We start from the raw sequence: 25,528 nt of genomic DNA, 5'->3' as shown, positions 1-25,528 counted from the left end.
GATTAACAAATTCATTGCAGATAAATTTTAACAACAGAATCTTATATGGATTCCCCAAAGGTTCTTATAGATTCCGGTGGAGAACTACTGCATTAGACAATGAAGTTTCTGAGAGAATGGTCACAGCTGAAATGCTGTTATTTAAATCCAAGTGAGGCCTGATTGAGCAGAACTATGATCAAAAGCATTCCTGTCTTGGTAATGCTTTTATGGGATGGGGAGGAGGGCAATACTTTTTGGTCTACTCTCATCATCATCATCATCATCGTTTAGCGTCCGCTTTCCATGCTGGCATGGGCTGAACAGTTCAACTGGGGTCTGGGAAGCCAGAAGGCTGCGCCAGGCCCAGTCTGATCTGGCAGTGTTTCTACAGCTGGATGCCCTTCCTAATGCCAACCACTCCATGAGTGTAGTGGGTGCTTTTTACGTGCCACCGGCACAGGTGCCAGACGAGTCTGGCAAACGGCCACGATCAGATGGTGCTTTTTATGTGCCACCGGCACAAGGGCCAGGTGAGGCTGGCAACGGTCACGAACGGATGGTGCTTTTTACGTGCCACCGGCACGAGGCCAGTCGGGGCGGCGCTACAGGTAAACCTGAATAGGCCCTGGGAGGATGGTGGCAAATGCAAGGACTACTGTGGGTGGCACACACTCTAGTTATGCCTCTGCAAAAAGGATGGGTACCGGGTAAGATATATGGCTGTGAAACACTGCCTCAAAAAGTTCTCTCTAACCCATGCCAGCATGGAAAACATATGTAAAAACAATGATGATAAACATGCCATTATGTAAACTAGAAGAAAAACCACTCAGAAGGTGGTGTTTAACCAGATATAAAGAATGGCTGGAATACATACTTAGCTTCTTGAATCTGTTCTTTAATCCGTTCTGTAACTGCGTTAGAGTTTGTTTGGTTGAGTTTATCATTGAGTTCTTCAATTGCAGCCCTGTAGCCAGTGATGTTGTTGAATATAAGAACATGTCTGTCTCCAATAGAGACAAAATATTTAGAGTTGCTGTCAAACCGAATTCCTTCAACTGAACCTAGCAGGGAAGAAAGAAAAAAAAAAACATTTAGGAAGCAGTGGTTTGATGTCAGATTTAATAAAAGAATGAGGAATACTTTTTTATGTTGAACCTATATATAACAGAACTGTAAACTATATATATATATACTCTTATACTCTTTTATATGTTTCAGTCATGTGACTGTGGCCATGCTGGAGCACCGCCTTTAGTCAAGCAAATTGACCCCAGGACTTATTCTTTGTAAGCCCAGTACTTATTCTATCGGTCTCCTTTGCCGAACCGCTAAATGACGGGGATGTAAACACACCAGCATCGGTTGTCAAGCAATGCTAGGGGGACAAACACAGACACACAAACACACACATATATATATATACGACAGGCTTCTTTCAGTTTCCGTCTACCAAATCCACTCACAAGGCTTTGGTCGGCCCAGGGCTATAGCAGAAGACACTTGCCCAAGATGCCACACAGTGGAACTGAACCCGGAACCATGTGGTTGGTTAGCAAGTTACTTACCACACAGCCACTCCTGCACCTATATATATATATATATATATATATATATACACACACACACACATACACACACACACACATATACACATATGAAGGCGTGTTGAAAAGTGGCTTTAGATTAAAGAAAATACAGGAGGATCGGTTAATTATGATTTTATTCAACATATTCCTCTCTCAGATTCACACCCTTATTGCAGAAGTCCTTCAGTTTTTCTAAGCACTGTAAAAGAACTTGGAAGTTTGGGCCTCCAGTCAGGTCTTTTGTGATACCCTTAAGGCCAGGAACTTTTCAGCACCTCCTTGCACATGTATGTATGTGTGTGCGTGTGTGTGTGTGTATATATATATATATATATATATATATATATATATATAGATAGATAGATATGTATCATCATCATCGTTTAACGTACGTTTTCCGCGCTAGCACGGGTTGGATGGTTCGACCGGGGTCTAGGAAGCCAGGGGCTGCACCAGGCTCCAGTCTGATCTGGCAGAGTTTCTACAGCTGGATGCCCTTCCTAACGCCAATCACTCAGCGAGTGTAGTGGGTGCTTTTTACGTGCCACCTGCACAGGTGCCAGGGGGGATCGGCATCGTCCAAATCGGTTGGAGCTTTTAATGTGCCACCGGCAAGGGAGCCAGCCAAGGCGGCGCTGGCATATATATATGTGTGTCTGTGTATATATATATATGTGTGTGTGTGTATATATATATGTGTGTGTGTGTGTGTGTGTGTGTATATATATATATATATATATATAGAGAGAGAGAGAGAAGAGAGAGACACACTCACACATGACAGCTTTCTTTCAGTTTCCATCTACTAAATCCATGTACAAGGCTTTGGTTGGCCCAGGGCCATAATAGAAGATAATTGTTCAAGGTACCATGCAGTGGTACTTCGCTTGAGACCATAGTACTTCTCAACAATACACAGCCATGTCTGTGATTTGGGGATGTCTGGTGTTTCTAAGCAACTGGAGATGATTTTCAGTGATCAGACTTATAATTCCGGAATAGCCAGTTGAAATCTTGCTGTGATAATCTGCTATACATTCTTTATGAAGCTTTGCATTATGCAAATCATTTCAGTAGAGAAGTTATTCTATCAGTTTTAGGAAAATATAGGAGGAAGAAATGGAAAAGATATGGATCTTGCAAGCCATAGTGAAGGCAACATTTTTTTTAGGATAACAGTAACTCTGGAAGAAAACCCCCTAAATTATTGATACTGGATAGAAAGGGTTCTTTTGTCCTGTCACAAGCATCCCACCTAGTGCTGCAAGCTGCACAATGAAATGTATCCATTCCTTACTATAAATTGGTTGGTGATAGTAAGAACATCCAAACCACCTGACTGGCCCTAATGCCAGTGGCACATAAAGGAGCACTCTGTCAGTTATGACGATGAGGGTCCCAGCTGATACGATCAACGGAACAGCTTGCTCGTGGAAGTAACGTGTAAGTGGCTGAGCACTCCACAGACACGTGTACCCTTAACGTAGTTCTCGAGGAGATTCAGCGTGACACCGAGTGTGACAAGGCTGACCCTTTGAAATACAGGTACAACAGAAACAGGAAGAAAGAGTGAGAGAAAGTTGTGGTGAAAGAGTACAGCAGGGTTCACCACCACCCCCTGCAGGAGCCTCGTGAAGCTTTAGGTGTTTTTGCTCAATAAACACTCACAATGCCCGGTCTGGGAATCGAAACTGCGATCCTACGACCGCGAGTCCGCTGCCCTAACCACTGGGCCATTGCGCCTCCACATAAAAGCACCCACTACACTCTCGGAGTGGTTGGCTTTAGGAAGGGCATCCAGCTGTAGAAACTCTGCCAGATCAGATTGGAGTCTGGTGCAGTCATCTGGTTCGCCAGTCCTCAGTCAAATTGTCCAACCCATGCCAGCATGGAAAGCGGACGTTAAACAACGATGATGATGATGATGAATGGCATAGACAACCTTAGGTGGAAGATAGATTTTATCATCTAGTTTAGCATCATTATCTGGACCCTGAGTGCCTTAAGAGGGGGTTACTATGTTGCAAACATTTGGATTAGATATGTGTGAGATCTGAGAGGAGGCTCTTGAGAGTCTTTAGTGGAGACTGCTATTCTCAAGATCTGGTGTCCAGATACAACTGCAAACAGATGTCTGTGGGATGAGATGAACCAAACTCACATCAATAAAAAAATTCTGAAAAGAAAATGAGGTTGGATTAGTCACATTCTAAGGAGACCTCCAATCAGTATTGCAAGACAGGAGTTAGGATGGAAACCTGAAGGAAAGAGGGAAGTTGGATGACCTAAGAAGACCAGGAAAGGATGCATGGAAGATGAAGTGAGAGTAATTAATCTCTCTCTTAGCATGAAATGGTTGAGGCTTTATGCTCCTTACGGTGTAGTATGGATTAATTAAATATTGTTGCAAACATTTGGACTAGATTGGTCAGAGAAGGACTTCATTTCTTCCTTTCTGCCAGTCAGAGGTTCCATAAAAGGGTCATGAAAGCTGTCCTTCTGTCTAAGCCATAACCCCAACAAAAAAAAAAGAAAAAGTTTGTTGGGGTTTTCTTCAAGGAGAGGGTGTGTGTGTGTATTATGCTTATCAGATGATGAGGACAGCAACAAATGTTGATACACTGTGCTGGAACAGACCTGTCCAATCCATGCCAGCATGGAAAAACTGGATAGAATATGATGATGGTGGTGGTGGTGATGATGATGGAGTTAACAATGATTAGGATTATATCTTTTATCTTTTATTTGTTTCAGTCAGTAGACCATGGCCATTCTGGGGCACTGCTTCGAAGAATTTTTAGTCGAACAAATCAACCCCGGTGCTTATTTTATCAGTAGCTTTTGTTGAACTACTAAGCTATGGGGATGTAAATACACCAACACCTGTTGTGGGGGACAGACATAGGCACAAAGACACACAAACACACGACAGGCTTCTTTCAGTTTCCATCAACCAAATCCACGCACAAGGCTTTGGTCAGCCCAAGGTTATCGTAGAAAACACTCGCCCAAAGTGCCACGCATTAGGACTGAACCCAGAACCATACGGTTAGGAAGCAAACTTCTCACCACACTGGGAAGAACATTTCCAATATCTTTGGTATCTCTATATATATAAAAAGGCAAGTTGTCTGTCTGTGTGTCTGTCAGGTTGTACCCTTACCCTGACCACGGCTTTCAACCGATTTTGATGAAACTTGACACACACATAGCCCAATGTCGTAATTCAAAACTAACGCAGCGAAAATTTTGAAAAGTTCCCCCAGTTCTGAAAAAAATCGATAAATTCGACATGGGGTCGAGAATCTAAGCTTTTTATTTGCAACACATTTTCTGTTGTAGTTTTCGCAACTTGCAATCGATTTTCACCAAACTCATGGTGAAGCTTAATGTCACCCTAAGAAACTTAATTCTGATGTTAGTTTTCCATGCAATACCTTACCATCAGAAAAAATCGATAAAATCATGCCATTTTGGGAAATCGTGTTCAAATTCAAGATGACATATTTTCGACAATATCTTTCTCAAATTGGCAGGAATTTTTTAAAAATTCACAGCGAGCATCATGTCTGCTCCAGGGGCTCTTACATACCTGGGCAATGCCAGGCTATGCTGATAGTTTGGTTATAAATGTTGGCAGAAAAAAAAAAACATGATTGATTGAAATAAAAAATTTTGGAGTGATGAAAACCCCAGAATATGATTGATTAACTTTATCGAATTTAGAGAGGAATAATTAAAATAATAATAATAATAATAAAAAGAGACTAGTAGGGTGGTTACTATATTAAATTAAAGGGATTTTGAAGCCCACTTAGAATCATCATCATCATCGTGGTTAATTAACCCTTTAGTGTTCGCATTATTCTACCAAAATTAATGCTTTTTTCATCCACTTTGTTTTGAACTAATCATGCATTATCTTGTAGCTATGAGATTTTGATGAGGTAGCTGTTAATTTTTAAAATGATATTGTAGGGTTGGTGTGAGAGACCAGATCTGGCCAGCTTGAACATAAAACAGGCAGAATACTTTTGGCCGGATATGGCCGGTTTAAGTGCTAAAGGGTCAAGGGAGAGGAAAAAACATGCATGCTTAGTTTAATGGAAACAGAGAGAGAAAAAGTGAGAGTGTGTGTGTGTGTATACCAGTATTATATTATATTGATTTAGCCTGTGTTAAGATGCTGTGCTTAGAAATGGAGAACACTACCAACTTTGGTTGCAGTAAAATCTTTACTGCAGCAATCTAAACAGCATTCTTTGACCGTTATTGGAATCCCGGTTGATAAAATTGTTTTTTCCTCTTATAAAGTATGAGATTTTCTCCCATGCAATCTCTATATAACTCTTTTACTCTCTTTTACTTGTTTCAGTCATTTGACTGCGGCCATGCTGGAGCACCGCCTTTAATCGAGCAACTCGACCCCGGGACTTATTCTTTTGTAAGCCCAGTACTTATTTTATCGGTCTCTTATTGCCGAACCACTAAGTAACGGGGACATAAACATACCAGCATCGGTTGTCAAGCAATGCTAGGGGGACAAATACAGACACACAAACACACACACGCATATATATATACATATATACGACGGGCTTCTTTCAGTTTCCGTCTACCAAATCCACTCACAAGGCTTTGGTTGGCCCGAGACTATAGTAGAAGACACCTGCCCAAGGTGCCACGCAGTGGGACTGAACCCGGAACCATGTGGTTGGTAAAATAAAATCTAAATACAGCAAGATAAAAAAATACATTTTAATCTCAAACTAAAAAGGGAGCCTGTACATGGTTGCTCAACCTGCTAGAAATAACAGCTAAATTTCCCTCAAATCATAAACCACTGTCTATGAAAAAAAAAATGGATAATGTGGTCTTGGGGCCTGCACATAGAAAAAAGATGGGATGGTCACGTCTGGAATACTTTTGGTAATAGATCTGTTCAAATAGGTTAAATCTGGGGCTATACATCAACATTTTAATCTTCAACTGACAATTATAACAAAAATGTGGGGTGTGTGTTCTAAACATCCAAGTTGTGGACATTGATATAAGGTACAAGACTACAACAATTAAAGCCACAGTTATAACTATTGGGTTTATTCACATTACTCTGTAAGGGGCATAGAACCAGTTTCCTGGTTTTTCTGGCAAAGATATTTCTTTTTGGACATGACAATGGTCTGTTGCAGGATTAATAATTTTTACCTATTTCTTTACTACCCACAAGGGGCTAAATACAGAGAGGACAAACAAGTACAGACAAACGGATTAAGCCGATTATATCGACCCCAGTGCGTAACTGGTACTTAATTTATCGACCCCGAAAGGATGAAAGGCAAAGTCGACCTCGGCGGAATTTGAACTCAGAACGTAGCGACAGACGAAATATGGCTACGCATTTCGCCCGGCGTGCTAATGATTCTGCCAGCTCGCCGCCTTAATTTTTAATAGTTTTAATAATTTTTACCAGCTGAGTGGAGCAACGTGAAATGAAGTGTTTTGCTCAAGAACACAATGTGTTGCCTGGTCCAAAAATCAATACTACAGTCTTACAACACCCTAACCATTAAGCCAGGTACCTCCACCTCATTATAACTAATAGGTCAGTATTTATATTGGAGCTGAGGGCATTGATAAGAGCAACTTAAGTTTGCCATGAAACCAGCCTTATAAGTCCTGGGACTCAAAACGCCAGAGCTTAACCATGTTTCCATGGTAACTGAGATTACAACCCCACACCACCCCGAATGGGATGCCAGTCCCTCACAGGGTTAACTTCCTGGCTATTGGTAGAACTCATTTACAGTTGAGTGGACTGGGGCAATATGAAAATGAAGTGTCTTGCACTGACTGATCTGGGAATTGAAACCATGACCTTATGCTTGTGAGTGCAACCCCCTTAACCACTAGACCAAATCACTGTTACATTACATACTATATAGTCATCTTATGTGTGTGTGTGTGTGCGGGGGGGGGACACATCAGAGTATGTTGTCTAAGGTACACAACACCAAGAAAATAAGATGTGATAGTCATGGCTAGAATGCCTTTGATCATGTGTTGGTTCTATCAGGGCTGTCAGGGATTAAACAGCAACAACAACAATGATGACAACTGGAACATGTTGCAGCTTCCCAGTTTTCAGTCAAACCATCCAACCCATGCCAGCATGGAAAAACGGATGCTAAATGATGATGATGATGATGACGAATGAAAGTGAACGAGGAGTGGCTGTGTGGTAAGTAGCTTGCTAACCAACCACATGGTTCCGGGTTCAGTCCCACTGCGTGGCACCTTGGGCAAGTGTCTTCTACTATAGCCTCGGGCCGACCAATGCCTTGTGAGTGGATTTGGTAGACGGAAACTGAAAGAAGCCTGTCGTATATACGTATATATATATATATATATATATTATATATATATATGTGTGTGTGTGTGTGTGTGTGTGTATGTGTTTCTGTGTTTGTCCCGCTAGCATTGCTTGACAACCGATGCTGGTGTGTTTATGTCCCCGTCACCTAGCGGTTCGGCAAAAGGGACCGATAGAATAAGTACTGGGCTTACAAAGAATAAGTCCTGGAGTCGATTTGCTCGACTAAAAGGCGGTGCTCCAGCATGGCCGCAGTCAAATGACTGAAACAAGTAAAAGAGAAAGAGTAAAATCAAAGAAAGCTAATTATAATCAACAAACGGTAATTAAGAAAAGCCTGCAGCTGTGTGGTTAAGGAGCTTTGCTTTGCAACTACATGGTTTTAGGTTCAGTTCCACTGCGCAGCACCTGGGGTAAGTTTCTTCAACTATAGTCTCGAACTGACCAATGTCTAGTGAGTGAATTTAGGAGACAGAAACTGGGTGGAAGCCCATCGTACACATGTGTATGTGTGTGTATTGTGTAAGTGCGTCATTATGTTTGTGTTTGTCTCTCATCGCCACTTGACAACCAGTGTTGGTTTTTGTTTTTTTTATACTTGTTTCAGTCATTTGACTGCGGCCATGCTGGAGCACCGCCTTTTAGTCGAGCAAATCGACCCCAGGTCTTATTCTTTGTAAGCCTAGTACTTATTCTATCGGTCTCTTTTGCCGAACCGCTAAGTAACGGGGACGTAAACATACCAGCATCGGTTGTCAAGCGATGTTGGGGGGACAAACACAGACACAAACACACACACACATATATATACATATATATATATATACGACAGGCTTCTTTCAGTTTCCGTCTACCAAATCCACTCACAAGGCTTTGGTCGGCCCGAGGTTATAGTAGAAGATACTTTCCCAAGGTGCCACGCAGTGAGACTAAACCTGGAACCGTGTGGTTGGTAAGCAGGCTACTTACCACACAGCCACTCCTGCGCCTATATTTTTGTTTATGGTTTGTTTATGTTCCTGTAACTTAGCTGTTCAGCAGAAGAGACTGGCAGAATAAGTATCAAATTTAGAAATGAATACTGGGGAAGTTGAGGTGAGGGAGTGGAGTAGGGTTGTGGTGGACTGTTCAGCTAAGCCCATCAAGACGGTGCTCCAGCATGGCTGCAGTCCAATGACTGAAACCAGTAAGAGCGCAAAAGAGTACATGTAAAAATGGAGTGGGTGGAAGCAGTGGTGATGGTGGTTGTTTAAAGCCCAGAAAATGGGAAGCAAAATGCCACCCCCCCAAAAAAAAACAAAGACAAAATTTAAAAAAAAATTATTAATTACCTTCATGAACATTTTCCATCATCATTTCAGTTTTTTTTGAAAAGGTGTTGAAGACAACAATTTTGTTTCCATGAGACATTACAACGGTTCGTGAATCAGGTGACATAACAATGTGTGATGGGTTCGAATGGAAGGTCCCAGTGTATAACAGGTATGGGTCTTGTTGTTTTTTGTATTGCACTGTAGAAGAGAATTTAATAATAGTTTACATGCATCCTTTAAACACAAACACACACATGCAAAAAGCATTTAAAAATTCTTATATATATGTTTGTGTGTATACTTATGCATATATATGTGTGTGTATGTGTGTGTGGGGGGGGTGTACATATTAGGGTGAAGTGGAAATAAAAAATTGTGAAAATTGAAAGTGCTTGAGGGCTAAAATTTTGCTATTTTTTAAAGTTTATTTTATCTAGTTTCAGCTCACGAGCTGTGGCCATGCTGGGGCACCGCGAAAAATTCTAAATTTTCGCTGAGATCAATCAAGAGCATTTACTCTCTCAAGCCCCCTAAACCCCGAAAATGGGGGATTTTAGTAAATTTTTCACAATAGTGGAGCTTCTGGGGTTCGAGGGAGCAAATGCCCTTGAGTGATCTAAGCAAAAATTTTGCATTTTTCTAGTAATAATATATAGCAAGATTTTAGGCCTCAGGCATTTTCAATTTTCACTCCACCTTAGAGTATATGCATAAATATATACATGTGTATGTATGTGTATATATATAGTGTTGGGTGTGATGTACTTAATTGAATATTGAGAAAAAAAAGTTGTCAGAATTTTGGAAAAAAATGCTTTTATTTCTTCATTGTATTTAACAAATTCTACAGAGGAACGAAAGCGCTAATAATAATGAAGAAATAAAAGGATTTTTTACCAAAATTTTGACAACTTTTTTTTCTCAATATATATATATAAACGGTAAGGAGAATTTCAGATAGATTCAACAATTTATTTATACATATATTCTGCCATAGATCAATGCATATCAGTCTTTAAAGTATACCACTGTATCAGTCACTAAAATTATATATATATATCTCATCGTCATTGTTTAACATCCGCTTTCCATGCTAGCATGGGTTGGACAATTTGACTGAGGTTTGGTGAACCAGATGGCTGCACCAGACTCCAATCTGATCTGGCAGAGTTCCTATAGCTGGATGCCCTTCCTAATGCCAACCACTCCGAGAGTGTAGTGGGTGCTTTTAAGTGCCACCGGCATGAGGGCCAGTCAGGCGGTACTGGCAGCAGCCACGCTCAAATGGTGCTTTTTATGTGCCACCTATATATATCATGTCATAAGAATTTAAGAGACATTAATTAAATCCTTTTAAATAATGAACATAAAGTAGATAAAGCTAAAAATAATAGTGTATAAATATTGGGTTAAAAACCCCTTTGGATGGACAAAAGCATATGAATAATGAATGTGTAAATAATATCAAGCTTCAGTGGTGAAAATTGTTTTGTCTTCACAATAGTTTCCAGCATGGTAACTCAACTAGCTAGAAATAGCAGCTAAACGTCTGACAGATCACACCTTACTGTCTTAAATAAAGGAGGGTACATCGAACAATGCAGCCCCTGATAAACAAAGAGGCAGCACTGTTATGGCTGGAACATCTCTGATCATAGGTCACCTTGATCATGGTTATCCTGGGGCTAAACAACTAGATTCATTATTTCTGTTTGCTCTGGCCTCTATTATTCTGAGTTCAAATCCTGCTGAGGTGAACTTTGTCCTTCATCCTTTTGGGGTTGATAGAAATAAGTACTTGACTCTTGTAAAGGTACTGGGGTCAATGTGATGGAACTTGATCCCTTCCTTCAAAGTTGCTGGCTTTGTGTCAAAATTAGAAAGAATTCCATTTGGTTCATCAAATTAATAATTATGGGGAAAAATGAAGAATTGTGTAATTTTTGAAAGAAAATAAATCCAATGGAATGTATTTATGTTTTTTATTTGTGTGTGTGTGTGTAGAAAGAAAATAGCTTACCGTCTGTGTCCCACAATTTCCATGTTCCATCTTTAGAAGCTGAGGCCATTCTAGAAAGAATAGCGAAAAAAGACCTTATGTACTGAGAAAAACACACACATTGGACGGGGGGGGGGGGCGTTTTGCTCGTGCATATATATTCATGTGAGGAAGCACTACGTCGGTTACGACGACGAGGGTTCCGGTTGATCTGATCAACGAAACAGCCTGCTCGTGAAATTAACGTGTAAGTGGCTGAGCACTCCACAGACACGTGTACCCTTAACGTAGTTCTCGGGGATATTCAGCGTGACACAGAGAGTGACAAGGCCGGCCCTTTTGAAATACAGGTACAACTGAAACAGGAAGTAAGAGTGAGAGAAAGTTGTGGTGAAAGAGTACAGCAGGGATCACCACCATCCCTGCTGGAGCCTCGTGGAGCTTTTAGGTGTTTTCGTTCAATAAACACTCACAACGCCCGGTCTAGGAATTGAAACCGCAATCCTGTGACCGCGAGTCCGCTGCCCTAACCACTGGGCCATTGCGCCTCCACATATTCATATCCATATATAGAGAGTCAGCAGATCCAGAGCTGCTCAATATAGAAAACAGGAGCACTCAAATGATTTGAACTTACAGTCTGTAACTAAGTTTGCTCTGTTAATATATAAATATCTATAAATGAATATATATATAAATATTTATACACAAATATTTATCATGTAAATACATTAGATAAATATCGTCTGACTATTTTTAGTCTTTGCTTTCTCTCTATTTACATGTATACATATATGTATACTTTGTATATCTAAGCCAAGAGTATTTGTTTATTTACATCATTATCTCTGTACATACAAGCACACACACACACACACACACAATACACATATATATATATTCATACATATATAGACATGAATATATGTACTTCTCTTCTGCTTATTACCTCAGCTACAATTTTCCCATGAAATATCAAAATATTTATGGATTTGTCAGAATGTCCTTCTCAGTGACCAAGTTCTTTCAACTATCCATTTCAAAGGTTAGTCCCAGGCTTCCTTCTCAGAATTTCTGCTGACAGGATTTGAACTTGGGGTCATTACTAATGTCAAACATTCTATCATTTCAAAGTCTCATCCTGAAATTAACCACTTATATAAATATTTGTTTCTGCGAGTTTATTCTTGTCAGAATTTCAATAACAGACTTTTCAACATGGTGCAGGCATGGCTGTGTGGTTAAGAAATTTGTTTTGAAACCACAGCTCCCCAAGTTCAATCCCACTGTATAAGTACTTTGGGCAAGTGTCTTCTGCCATAGTCTCAGACAATCCAATAGATTGTAAGTGAAAATCTAGTAGACAAGAACTGAGAAGAAGCTTGATCTGAGTGTGTGTGTGTATTCCCTTGTGTGGAGGCGCAATGGCCCAGTGGTTAGGGCAGCGGACTCGCGGTCGTAGGATTGCGGATTCGATTCCCAGACCGGGCGTTGTGAGTGTTTATTGAGCGAAAACACCTAAAGCTTTACGAGGCTCCGGCAGGGGATGGTGGTGATCCCTGCTGTACTCTTTCACCACAACTTTCTCTCACTCTTACTTCCTGTTTCCGTTGTACCTGTATTTCAAAGGGCCGGCCTTGTCACTCTCTTGTGTCACGCTGAATATCCCTGAGAACTACATTAAGGGTACACGTGTCTGTGGAGTGCTCAGCCACTTACACGTTAATTTCACGAGCAGGCTGTTTCGTTGATCAGATCAACCGGAACCCTCGTCGTCGTAACCGACGGAGTGCTTCCATCCATTCCCTTGTCTTCATATGTGAGGGCTGATTGCAAACAAAGCATAACCATTCATGCAAATGAAGTTTCTTTAAGATTCTCTGTAAAACTGTTTGGAAGAGGGTGGTCACAATTGGTATGTATTTGATCATAGGCCTGTTTGATTGAGGTAACATCATCAACAACATCTAGAGCCTATTGGAACTTATCTTGTTTTCAGTCAATTAAAGTCCAGAAACTGCTTTGTAGTGCTGGAAACAGTTAAAAAAATAATTTATCTGAGCTGAGCACGACCATCCTATATCTTCTTATTTTCCTTCAAGTGGCCACATCTGAGATGAATCTCACAATGCTGTGTCAGGACTCTCTGTCCTTCAGTAGTTTTGGTACAGTCAAAATTTCATGCATATCTCTGTCCATACCATTAACCCTTTTGTTACCGTATTTATTTTGAGATGCTCTGTGTTTGTTTCAATTACTTTAAACGTAACAAAGAATTTAGCGGGCATGGCTGTGTGGTTAGGGAGCTTGCTTCCTAGCTGCATGGTTTCGGGTTCAGTCCCACTGCGTGGCACTTTGGGTAGGTGTCTTCTGCTATAGCCCCGAGCTGACCGAAGCTTTGTGATTGAATTCGGCAGGCGGAAGTTACTGCCGTGTGTGTATATGTGCGTGTAGGTGCTTGTGCCTCTCCGACAGAGAGAGAGGGAACTTAGTTATCATTAAGCTAGTGTTAGCAACATAAATTGTGACTAAGGCTTGGTGGAAGATTTTAATTCAGAACTTATAAAAACAAGACATTTGTACTACTAAACCAGAGCTGGTTTCAGCCGGGTTGGTAACGAAAGGGTTAATATAGTGGGTGATCTTTGTTCTCAATTAAGAAGTCACCAGAACATATCCAATATGGTCTGGTGTTTTAGCACAATAGCAGTGACTAGCATATCTTACTCTGCATTGAGCAATAATAGTAAAGCTGGGTGGAATGTCTGTAAACCTCCTCCTTAGTCTTGTATTCACCACAACGAAATGTTTTAACCCTTCATGAGAAGCCTAGTGTACATACTATCAAAATAATGTTGAAGCTGCTTCTTCATTGTCCAAATTCCAGCTCCACAAAGCAGAATGCTTTCTCCACATTGCCCTGAAGAAGGCCAGCCTTGTTCACTTACAAATACATGATAGTGAGATTTATTGGAGCTTGTTAAAGGCACTCCAGGCTTGTACCTTGCATACCAGAAAGTGCTTCTTAATGTCAGTAACATAGGACCAAAGGTACTTGATGTCACTAATCTCCTTAAGAATGGAATTTCCCTTCATAATGATATTGTCCTAAAACGGAACCAAAATGGCTTCTTCAAAGGCAGATCAATACTAGCATAGATCCTCACCCTTAGAAAAATTATAGGCGCAGGAGTGGCTGTGTGGTAAGTAGCTTGCTAACCAACCACATGGTTCCGGGTTCAGTCCCACTGCGTAGCACCTTGGGCAAGTGTCTTCTACTATAGCCTTGGGCCGACCAAAGCCTTGTGAGTGGATTTGGTAGACGGAAACTGAAAGAAGCCTGTTGTATATATGTATGTATATATATATATATATATATTATATATATATATATATGTGTGTGTGTTGTGTGTGTGTGTGTGTGTGTGTGTGTATATGTTTGTGTGCCTGTGTTAGTCCCCCTAGCATTGCTTGACAACCGATGCTGGTGTGTTTATGTCCCTGTCACTTAGCGGTTCGGCAAAAGAGACTGATAGAATAAGTACTGGGTTTACAAAGAATAAGTCCCGGGGGTCGATTTGCTCGACTAAAGGCGGTGCTCCAGCATGGCCGCAGTCAAATGACTGAAACAAGTAAAAGAGTAAGAGGTCAGAATCTCCAAGCAAAGGGCACTGGTCATTCTCCAAAGCATTTGATAAAGTTAACAAAAAGGCCATCTTACAAATCCTGTTGAAGTATGGTATCCTATATAAGACTGTCAAAGCCATTACACTCACATAACACACATCTGTCACACAGACATACACACACATGTGTGCGGGGGGGGGGGAGGAGAGAATGTAATAGAAAATGTATGTAACCTGGTGGAGTCCATGTTAAAGCTGAAACATTTCACACCGGCGCTGTGTCCTTTCAGTTCAAAAGCTCGAGAGACTTCCTTAAAGAGTAGAGACTTGTCAAAACAAACTTCCCACACTTTGACATCAGGTGTGAAACCTATTAAATAAACAAATAATTAGGTAACTTGAAACATAAAAGAAAACACACACACACACACACACACATATATGGATGGTAGTCTCTAGCAGTACAAGGAAGATGGTTCTGCAATTTCTCACTGAACAAACTGCAAAAAATGATTTGTTTATAGTGATGAAATATCTGTGTTGCACATTAGCTCACTCCTTCCATCAAATCATTGTTGCCTGAACACATAGGCGTAGGAGTGGCTGTGTGGTAAGTAGCTTGCTTACCAACCACATGGTTCCGGGTTCAGTCCCACTGCGTGGCACCTTGGGCAAGTGTCTTCTACTATGGCCTCGGGCTGACCAAAGCCTTGTGAGTGGATTTGGTAGACGGAAACTGAAAGAAGCCCGTCGTATATATATATATATATATATATATATATATATATATATATATATGTGTGTGTGTGTGGGTGTGTTGTGTGTCTGTGTTTGTCCCCCTAGCATTGCTTGACAACCGATGCTGGTGTGTTTACGTCCCCGTCACTTAGCGGTTCGGCAAAAGAGACCGATAGAATAAGTACTGGGCTTACAAAGAATAAGTCCCGGGGGTCGATTTGCTCGACTAAAGGCTGTGCTCCAGCATGGCCGCAGTCAAATGACTGAAACAAGTAAAAGAGTAAAAGGTAAAGAGTTATATATATATATATATATATATATAATATTAAAATTACTAAGTCTCTCTAAAGGAGATTACGGCAGCGTTACTGCATATAAATAGTTATCGCCATACTAATATATTTATGGACTGCCATATTAGTATGGCGATAACTATTAATATATATATATATATATATATATATATAAAATATGCCCGGTATGGAACTGAGAAAACCATAGTTCTAACGCGTGCTCAACGTACATGTTGGATATATAAATAGACACATTTTATTTACATATCAACACACACATATATAAATAGATATATATATATGCATCCCATTGCATAAAACTGTGAAGCTGGGGTTCATGAACTTTATCGGTCCATTATCATCATTTCCATTGTGAGCCACCTCCTCACTACCTGTAACTTTATCACTTGACCCAGAAAACTGGGTCACATGACATTACAGAAGGTGAAAGGTAACAACACAGGAAATTTCAGAAAGGGTGAATACAACAATAACCATCCCCTACACTCACCACACACACACACACAGTAGCACATCCCACCCCCACCCCCATGACAGGCCTTCAGTAGTTAAATTGCTCCTCAATCAAACTCAATTATTTCCACACAGAGAGAGAAAGAGGGAAAAATGATAGATATATAAATAAGATAGTGTGTGTGTGTGTGTGATATATATATATATACACAGATAAGATATCTAGATATCTATCTATATATATATATATATCTATAATATATCTCTATTATATATATCTAGATATCTATAATAATATACTATATATATATCTATATATATCTATATATACTATATATATACATATATATCTATATCTATATATACATATATAGCTACATCTATATATATAATTATATCTATATATATATACATATATATATATCTATATATATATATACATATATATATATTCTATATATCATATATATATATACATATATTATATCTATATATATATATACATATATATATCTCATATATATATACATATATATATCTATATCTATATACATATATATATATTATTATATATACATACTATATATATATATATATATAATTATTATATATATATATATATATATATATATATATATATATATATATATATATATTATATATACATATATATATATCTATATAGATATATATATATCTATTATAGATATATAATATATTTATATATAGATATATATATTATTATATATATATAGATATATTATATCTAGATATATATATATTATATATATATATTATATACATTAGAATATATCTATATATAGATATATATATATCTCTATATATATATCTATATAATATATATATATATAGAGAGAGAGAGATAGTGAGAGAGATGTGAGAAGAGGGAGGATGATGTGGTGGCCACATTTGGAACAGCTGCTACAAGACTAATGATGGTGTCAACATTTTGCAATAAAACGAAAGTTTTAAATTTCACTGCATGCAAATTTTAACATTTCCCTGTGACATTACAAATAGCGACAACTAAATATGTAGCTACGAATCACAATTCCAGCCTCAGCGCTTTCCTCGGTTGAGATTATAATGATGCTGATGATGATGATGGTAATGGTTGTCTTGTTGTCATCATCTTCGTTTTATACAAGTTGAACACATTCTGCTCTTGTGTTTACCAGCATAATTTACATAGTTCCACACATTCCTTTTGGAAAGAACTTAAACCTGGTTTCCATAGCATACAATAGTAAATGCGATTACAACACTCCACCTTGAATGGGATGCTGGTCTCTTGCTGAGGGTAACTTCTCAGCCATTGCTGGAGTCTCTGGCCTATCAGTTCTAGTCAAACTGTCGAATCTTTTCCTTTTGAACGGCAGTTTTCAACACAATTTCTAGTTAACTAAACACTTTTAAACTTCGTATACTGGTAGAATGTGTCAAAATAAAACATTTTTTTCTCTTGGCTTTCTTGAGAAAATTGTAATTTGTAAGTTTAACGCAGTTTAATTTTTCGAATTTTAACCAACCAATGGCCTCTATTGAGCTAAAATCATTTGCTGTGTCTAAAACTGAGACAACATCCTGTCACTAAGCCTAACCCTAAATTTTAGCCTTTCGTTTTTTTTCTTAATTGTTAAATTAATTTAATTGTTATGCGTGTGTCTAAAAGTATTTGTTTTGTTTTTGTTTCGAGGGATCTTTTAACTGCCGTTTAAAAAGGAAAAGATCCAATTAATTTAAGGATAACAATCAAGAAAAAAAAAATGAAAGGCTAAAACGAAAGCAATGGAAAATAATTTAAACAATTAACAAACAAAATAATTCTATAATTTTATACACACGCTCTGTACGTTTAAATAACAGTGACGGGATGTTGTCTCAGTTTTAGATGCAGCAAATGATTTTAGCTAACTAGAGGTCATTGATTGGTTAAAATTCGAAAAATTAAACTACGTTAAACTTACAAATTACAATTTTCTCAAGAAAGCCATAAGAAAAAAAATGTTTTATTTTGACACATTCTGCCAGTATACGAAGTTTGAAAGTGTTTAGTTAACTAGAAATTGTGTTGAAAACTGCCGTTCAAAAGGAAAAGATCCAAACTGTCTAACCCATGCCAGTGGGGAACAAACACACAGACATAGGCTTCTTTCAGTTTCTGTCTCCCAAATCCACTCAGAAGGCCTTGGTTGGCTTGAGGCTACAGTAGAAGATACTTGCCCAAGGTGCCATGCTGTAGAACTGAACCCAGAACCATGTGGTTGGGAAGCAAGCTTCTTATCACACAGCCACTCCTCCTGCGCCTAGACCTTTTACTTTTATGTTTTACTTGTTTCAGTCATTATATTATGGCCATGCTGGAGTACTACCTTGAAGGATTCTAGTCGAATGAATAGGCTCCAGCACTTATGTGTTTGTAAAGCTTAGTACTTATTCCGCTGGTCTCTTTTGCCAAACTGCTAAGTTACAGAGATGTAAACAAACCAACACTGATTGTCAAGTGGTGGTTGGAGACAGACACACAAACATCATCATCATCATATATATATATACATATATATATATATATACACACACACACACACAGATCATCATCATCATCATTTAGCGTCCGCTTTCCATGCTAGCATGGGTTGGACGGTTCAACTGGGGTCTGGGAAGCCAGAAGGCTGCAAGTGATCTGGCAGTATTTCTACAGCTGGATGCCCTTCCTAACGCCAACCACTCTGAGTGTAGTGGGGTGCTTTTTACGTGCCACCGGTACAGGTGCCAGACGAAATGATGGGCTTCTTTCAGTTTCTGTATACTAAATTACTAAATCCACTCAAAAGTCTTTGGTTGGCCTGAGGCTATAGTAGAAGACACTTGCCCAAGGTCTCATGCAGTGGGACTGAACCTGGAACCATCATCCTTTTAATGCCCACTTTTACCTGCTTGCACAGGTCAGACAGAATAAGGTGAGCCAGATTTCCTTATGGTGGGAGGTTTTACCTGCTGCCATCCCTCACCTGTATCCAAGCAAGGAAATATCTTCCTGTGGCCAGACTTACCAAGGCAAGGAAACACCAACATACACTTACTCACATACATACATAAATATATATGTATGATGAGCTTCATTTAGTTTCCATCTAACACATCCACACAAGGCTTTGGTGTGTGTGTGTGTATATATATATATATAGGTTATAAAATGAGATAGGGGTTGAAAATTCAACCCACCATGGGATAACATATATCCAATATACTGCTAGATATACTGCTACTTATATTTCCTTGTCTATTTACATTTACTGTATATTTTGTATAATGCCTTTACTGATATGTAATGGTGTAATAAAGTATTGATTGGGTATCATCTGATAGTTGATGTTTTATTGATTTAAGTATGTTTCTCCATTTTCTAATTTTGTAATATATATATATATATATATATACACACACACACACTTACATATACACATGCACACATACATACACACACACACACACATATATACACACACACATATACATATGTGTATGTGTGTGTGTATATATACATACATACATACATGCACACCATGCATATATAAAACCTGATAACATATGCACACACACACACACAGAGCGGGTTTTATAAAAATGCAATGCACCAGTGATTGTTCCTGCTGGAAACTTATAACGACATCATTTTTTTATCACAAAAACACAAAGAAAGAAAAGGAAAGTCATGAGAAAAAAAATGAAATAAAATCAAATGAAAACTAACCAGATGATCCGATGAAACGTCCACAATGAGAGACCAAAGCTAAGCTATTGGTCACTTGGTGGGTGTCAATTGTTGCAAGGATGTCTCCTGAAAGACAGAAACAAAAGACAATGGCATTTATTATAATAGTTTTGAATAACAAAGAATTTCAGAGCAAGAGTTTCTGAATGACAAGAATTTCATAATGTCAAAGACGTTTAGAACAAGAATTTTAGAACAGCAAAGAATTTTAGAATAACAATGAATTTTAAAACAAGAATTTCAGAATAGCAAAGAATTTTAGAATAATAATGGATGTTGGAATAGGAATTCTAAAACTCTTTTAGAATTTTAGAATGATGATAATTTCAGAATAGCAAAGAATTTTAGAATAATAATGGATGTTTGAACAAGAATTCTAAAACTCTTTTAGAATTTTAGAATGATGATAATTTCAGAATAACAAAGAATTTTAGAATAACAAGAATAGCAGAACAATAAGGATTTTATTTGAAAATCCTTATTATTCTGTAATTCTTCCTCCTCATCATCATTTAACATCGGTTTTTTATGCTGGCATGAGTTAGAGGATTTGACAGGAGTTGGTTAGTCAAAGGACTGTGGCAAGCTCCAATATCTGCTTTGGCATGGTATTTATGGCTGGATGCCCTTTCTAATGCCAACCCTTTTACAGAGTGTACTGGGTGCTTTTTACACAGCACAAGGAGTAGTGAGGTTGCTAAATAAATTGCACAATAAGACCTCACCTTCAAATGAAGGGGGAATAGTATCAAGGGAGGTGGGTTTGTGTCAGGTGATGAAAGGTTAAAGTATAGTGGAGGAGATACAGGAGTACCCCAGTTGGAAATGAGAGAGAAGAGGAGAGAAGGAGAGAGATGATAGCAGTGAAGATGGGGAGAGCGTACCTTTAAGTGACAAAGAGATGAACATAAAAGAAGTGGTACAGAGGACTGGACAATAGGAAATGGATTGGTAAATTCAGAATAATAATTTTAGAATGACAAAGATTTCCAAATACTAAAAAAAATCCAAATTAACAAAGAATTTCAAAATAATGAAAAATATTTTCGATTTTCAAGAATTTCCGAATGACAACGAATTCTTAGTGTGGCTTACCTTTTATACTGACGACAAGGATTGTGGTATTGGCATAACCGACCATGATAAAACGGCCATTGGAAGCAACACCAATATTTCGTATATCAGCTTGGTTGTACTAAAACAAGAAAAGAGAAATATATTTAAATGAAAACACATCTTTTATTTATGTATTTAATTATCTCTCTCTCTCTCTCTATCTGTCTGTCTGTCTGTCTGTCTATCTATCTATCTATTTATCTATCTATCTATCTACGAGGAGTGTATGAAAAGTTTTGAGACTTCAATTGCTGAGTGAACTGGAGCAGTGTGAAATAAAGTGTTTTGCTCAAGAACACAACACACCGCCTGGTCCGGGAATTGAACTCACTACCTCATGATTGTGAGCCCAACACTGTAACTACTGAGCCATGCGCCTTCGCCTGTAACACTAAAATGTACTTATATGGATAAACATACCAAGATAGAGAAGTGATACAGTATAGACCAGTGGTTCTCAGCTGGGATCCTTATGCCCCATGAGGGTCCATATAAGATTTTTGGGATCCACACAAGCAAAATAGTAAATTGGGGATCCAAAATAGTATTTTAAGGGTCAATGAAAACATTTTGCATTAGATGCATTTATTGCAAGACACAGCTGAATTTCTTTCTCAGATGTTTTACATAGTTCAACCTACAGAAGTGATATGTGTGAAAAGCAAAATAGGAATTTTGAAAGAAGTTTCTAGAAAACTAGTTTTTAACCCTTTGCCCATATCCAGCCCAAATATGCCTCTTATTTGGCCAGATCTAGTCTCTCACACTTACCCTACAATGTCATTCTAAATATAGACAATCATCATCATTGTTGTTGTTTAACGTTCGCTTTCCATGCTGGCATGGGTTGGATGGTTTGACACGGAGCTAGCTAGACCTCAGCTGTCTCTTGAGGTATAGTTCCTACGGTTGGATGCCCTTCCTAATGCCAACCACTCAGCAGAGTGTGCTGGGTGGTTTTTAACGTGCCCAAAATCTCAAATCTATGACATAATACAGGATTAATTCAAAACAACATGAATAAATAGGCTATACATTTGTCAGAGTAATTTGAACGCTAAAGGGTTAACCATTGAATGACTATGAGGGTCCACCAGAATAAAACAGTAATCAAAGGGTCCTTAGAGAAAAGGATGGCTGAGAACCACGGGTATTGACTAATGGCTTGTTGATCAGACAAACAGCAAACTGTCAATGAATATGGCAAACAGAGCAGACAAGCATTTACTGTGTGAATGGTATTACTGAGTTCGCTTGAGTCACTGAAGTGTGTCGCGTTGTTATGCTTGAATGTTTCAAGCATGGGGTAATGAGAATGAATTGAGAGAAACAGTAGAACAGTGTGTTAAATGAAGGTCTTAAAAGAGGGTGTTGTATTTTGTTGTGTTTGTTTGTTTGCTGTTGTGTCAGTTGGGGTTGGGCATGGGGTTAGGGTTAGGCTCGTATGAGGAGGGTGATACGAAGATATGCTTCAGAAGAAAGAAGATAGGAAGGAATAGAATGAAAGGGGACAAGATAATGAAAGAGAATATGTTTGAATGGGAGAAGAAGAGAGGAAGGGGGGGGGGAAAGAATAAGAAAGAAGGAAAGAAAGGGTAAAGAAAACGAAAGAAGGCTGAAAGGAGAGAAAGACAGAGAGGAAATAAGAAAGAAAAGAAAAAACAAATAAAAAGAGAAAGAAGAACAGCAAGAAAAGTGGAAGACAGGAATGTGTGAAAGAAAGAAAGAAAACAGGCGCAGGAGTGGCTGTGTGGTAAGTAGCTTGTTTACCACACATGGTTCCGGGTTCAGTCCCACTGCGTGGCACCTTGGGCAAGTGTCTTCTACTATAGCCTCGGGCCAACCAAAGCCTTGTGAGTGGATTTGGTAGACGGAAACTGAAAGAAGCCCGTCGTATATATGTATATATATATGTGTGTGTGAGTTTGTAAGTCTGTGTTTGTCCCCCCAACATCGCTTGACAGCCGATGCTGGTGTGTTTATGTCCCTGTCACTTAGCGGTTCGGCAAAAGAGACCGATAGAATAAGTACTGGGCTTACAAAGAATAAGTCCCGGGGTCGAGTTGCTTGACTAAAGGCGGTGCTCCAGCATGGCCGCAGTCAAATGACTGAAACAAGTAAAAGAGAAAAGAGAAAGAGAGAGAATGGAGCGAATAATATGGAAGTGTAATCTTACCTGAGGGAAATCAAATGCAGCCACAAAGTTTCCTATACTTCCATCGTTTTTCTTTCCAATTCGGTAAACCCGCAAAATGTTTTTTCTTGCCAAACTCACTAAAAACGCTCTGCACAGAAACAGCAAAGAAAAAACAAAAAAGAAATCATTTCATTTCACGTACACATGTGGGCACGTAACAAACACCATCCGATCGTAGCCGTTCGCCAGCCTCGTCTGGCACCTGTGTCGGTGGCACATAAGAAAACACCGAAAACACCATCCGAGCGTGGCCGTCTGCCAGCCTCGTCTGGCACCTGTGTAGGTGGCACATAAAAAAACACCATCCGAGCGTGACCGTCTGCCAGCTTCGTCTGGCACCTGTGTCGGTGGCACATAAGAAAACACCATCCGAGCGTGGCCGTCTGCCAGCCTTGTCTGGCACCTGTGTAGGTGGCACATAAAAAACACCATCCGAGCGTGACCGTCTGCCAGCCTCGTCTGGCACCTGTGTTGGTGGCACATAAAATCACCCACTACACTCTCGGAGTGGTTGGCGTTAGGAAGGGCATCCAGCTGTAGAAACACTGCCAGATCCGACTGGCCTCGTGCAGCCTTCGGGCTTGCCAGACCCCAGTTGAACCGTCCAACCCATGCTAGCATGGAAAGCGGACGTTAAACGATGATGATGATGATGATATGAATCGGTTGAGCATCAGACAAAGCAGACATTGGAGCGCAATGCAGTCCTCTGGCTTTTTGGATCCTGTTAAACTGTTTCACTAAAGCCAGCATCGAAGACAGATGTTTAATGATTGATGATGGATGATTGATGATACTGAGGTGCTGTCAGAGTGAAGAGCATTCATAATGATAGTAGTGCTGTATAGAAGGAAACCTGGAAGCGATATTATAAGAGGAGAATGCACAAGAGAACGAGAGCTTATCCCAGGTAGACTCTACACAAGGACCAGCCAATCAAATTGACGTCAATGTGGTGGATAGTGTAATTAACCCTTTCATTACTAACCCGGCTGAAACCGGCTCTGGCTCTGTAGTACAAATATTTTGTTTTCATAAGTTTTGAATTAAAAATCATTCACCAAACCTTAGTCACAATTTATATTCCTAACACCAGCTTAATGATAACTAAGTTATTTTACTAAATTCTTTCATCATCATCACCATCATCGTTAGCGTCCGCTTTCCATGCTAGCATGGGTTGGACGGTTCAACTGGGGTCTGGGAACCCAGAAGGCTGCACCAGGCCCAGTCTGATCTGGCAATGTTTCTACGGCTGGATGCCCTTCCTAATGCCAACCACTCCGTGAGTGTAGTGGGTACTTTTTATGTGCCACCGGCACAGGTGCCAGACGGGGCTGGCAATGGCCATGATTGGATGGTGCCTTTTACGTGCCACCGGCCTGGGGGCCAGGCAATGGCTGGCAACGGCCATGATCGGATGGTGCTTTTTACGTGCCACCGGCATGGGGGCCAGGCGAGGCTGGCAACGGCCACGATCGGATGGTGCTTTTTATGTGCCACCAGCACTATATTTAAAGTAATTGAAAGAAACACAGAGCATCTCAAAAGAAATACAGTAACAAAAAGGTCAAGGATATGAAGATAGGAAAGGCACATGAAACATCAGGAATTACAGCTGAGCTGATAGAGGTTTCTGGTGGAGTAGAGCACAGGCTGGTTACTCACATAGAGGAAACTAGCATAGCATCATCAGCATGATCATGATCAACTGTTATAAAGGCAAAGTTCTCAGGAGAAGAAACTACAGTGATATCAAACTATTGGACCAGGTTATGAATGTTATAGAATGAGTTTTTAAAAAAAATTGATTAGGGTAAAAGGGTAAAGAGCCAAGATGCAGTCTGGCTTAGTTCCATGAGGAAGTTGATGTAAGGTGATCGGTGAAATCAACCCTTTAGCATTCAGATTTCTCTGTCAAGTGTAAACTTATTTATTCACATTGATATGGATGACTCATGTATTACCATGTAGCTTTGAGATTTCAATGATGTAATTGTTTAAGTTTTAGAATGACATTGTAGAGTAAGTG

General features: G+C 39.3%; 1 protein-coding gene across 1 annotated transcript in view; it reads right to left on the bottom strand.

Moving 5' to 3' along the window:
- Positions 1–25,528, bottom strand: part of LOC115224326 (transducin beta-like protein 2) — a 40,011-nt gene that overhangs the window by 4,025 nt on the left and 10,458 nt on the right. Inside the window, exons 4-10 of the mRNA XM_029795186.2 lie at positions 23,476–23,584; positions 21,279–21,378; positions 20,163–20,249; positions 15,117–15,252; positions 11,278–11,327; positions 9,276–9,455; positions 860–1,046 (exon numbers count right to left, since the gene is read on the bottom strand). Coding sequence (XP_029651046.1) covers positions 860–1,046; positions 9,276–9,455; positions 11,278–11,327; positions 15,117–15,252; positions 20,163–20,249; positions 21,279–21,378; positions 23,476–23,584 — 849 coding nt within the window. The remainder of the gene's footprint in view (positions 1–859; positions 1,047–9,275; positions 9,456–11,277; positions 11,328–15,116; positions 15,253–20,162; positions 20,250–21,278; positions 21,379–23,475; positions 23,585–25,528) is intronic.

Source organism: Octopus sinensis, linkage group LG25 (genome assembly GCF_006345805.1).
Source record: "Octopus sinensis linkage group LG25, ASM634580v1, whole genome shotgun sequence".
Lineage (NCBI taxonomy): Eukaryota > Metazoa > Mollusca > Cephalopoda > Octopoda > Octopodidae > Octopus > Octopus sinensis.
The sequence above is the reverse complement of the archived record's forward strand: the minus strand, read 5'-3'. Positions and strand labels throughout refer to the sequence as shown.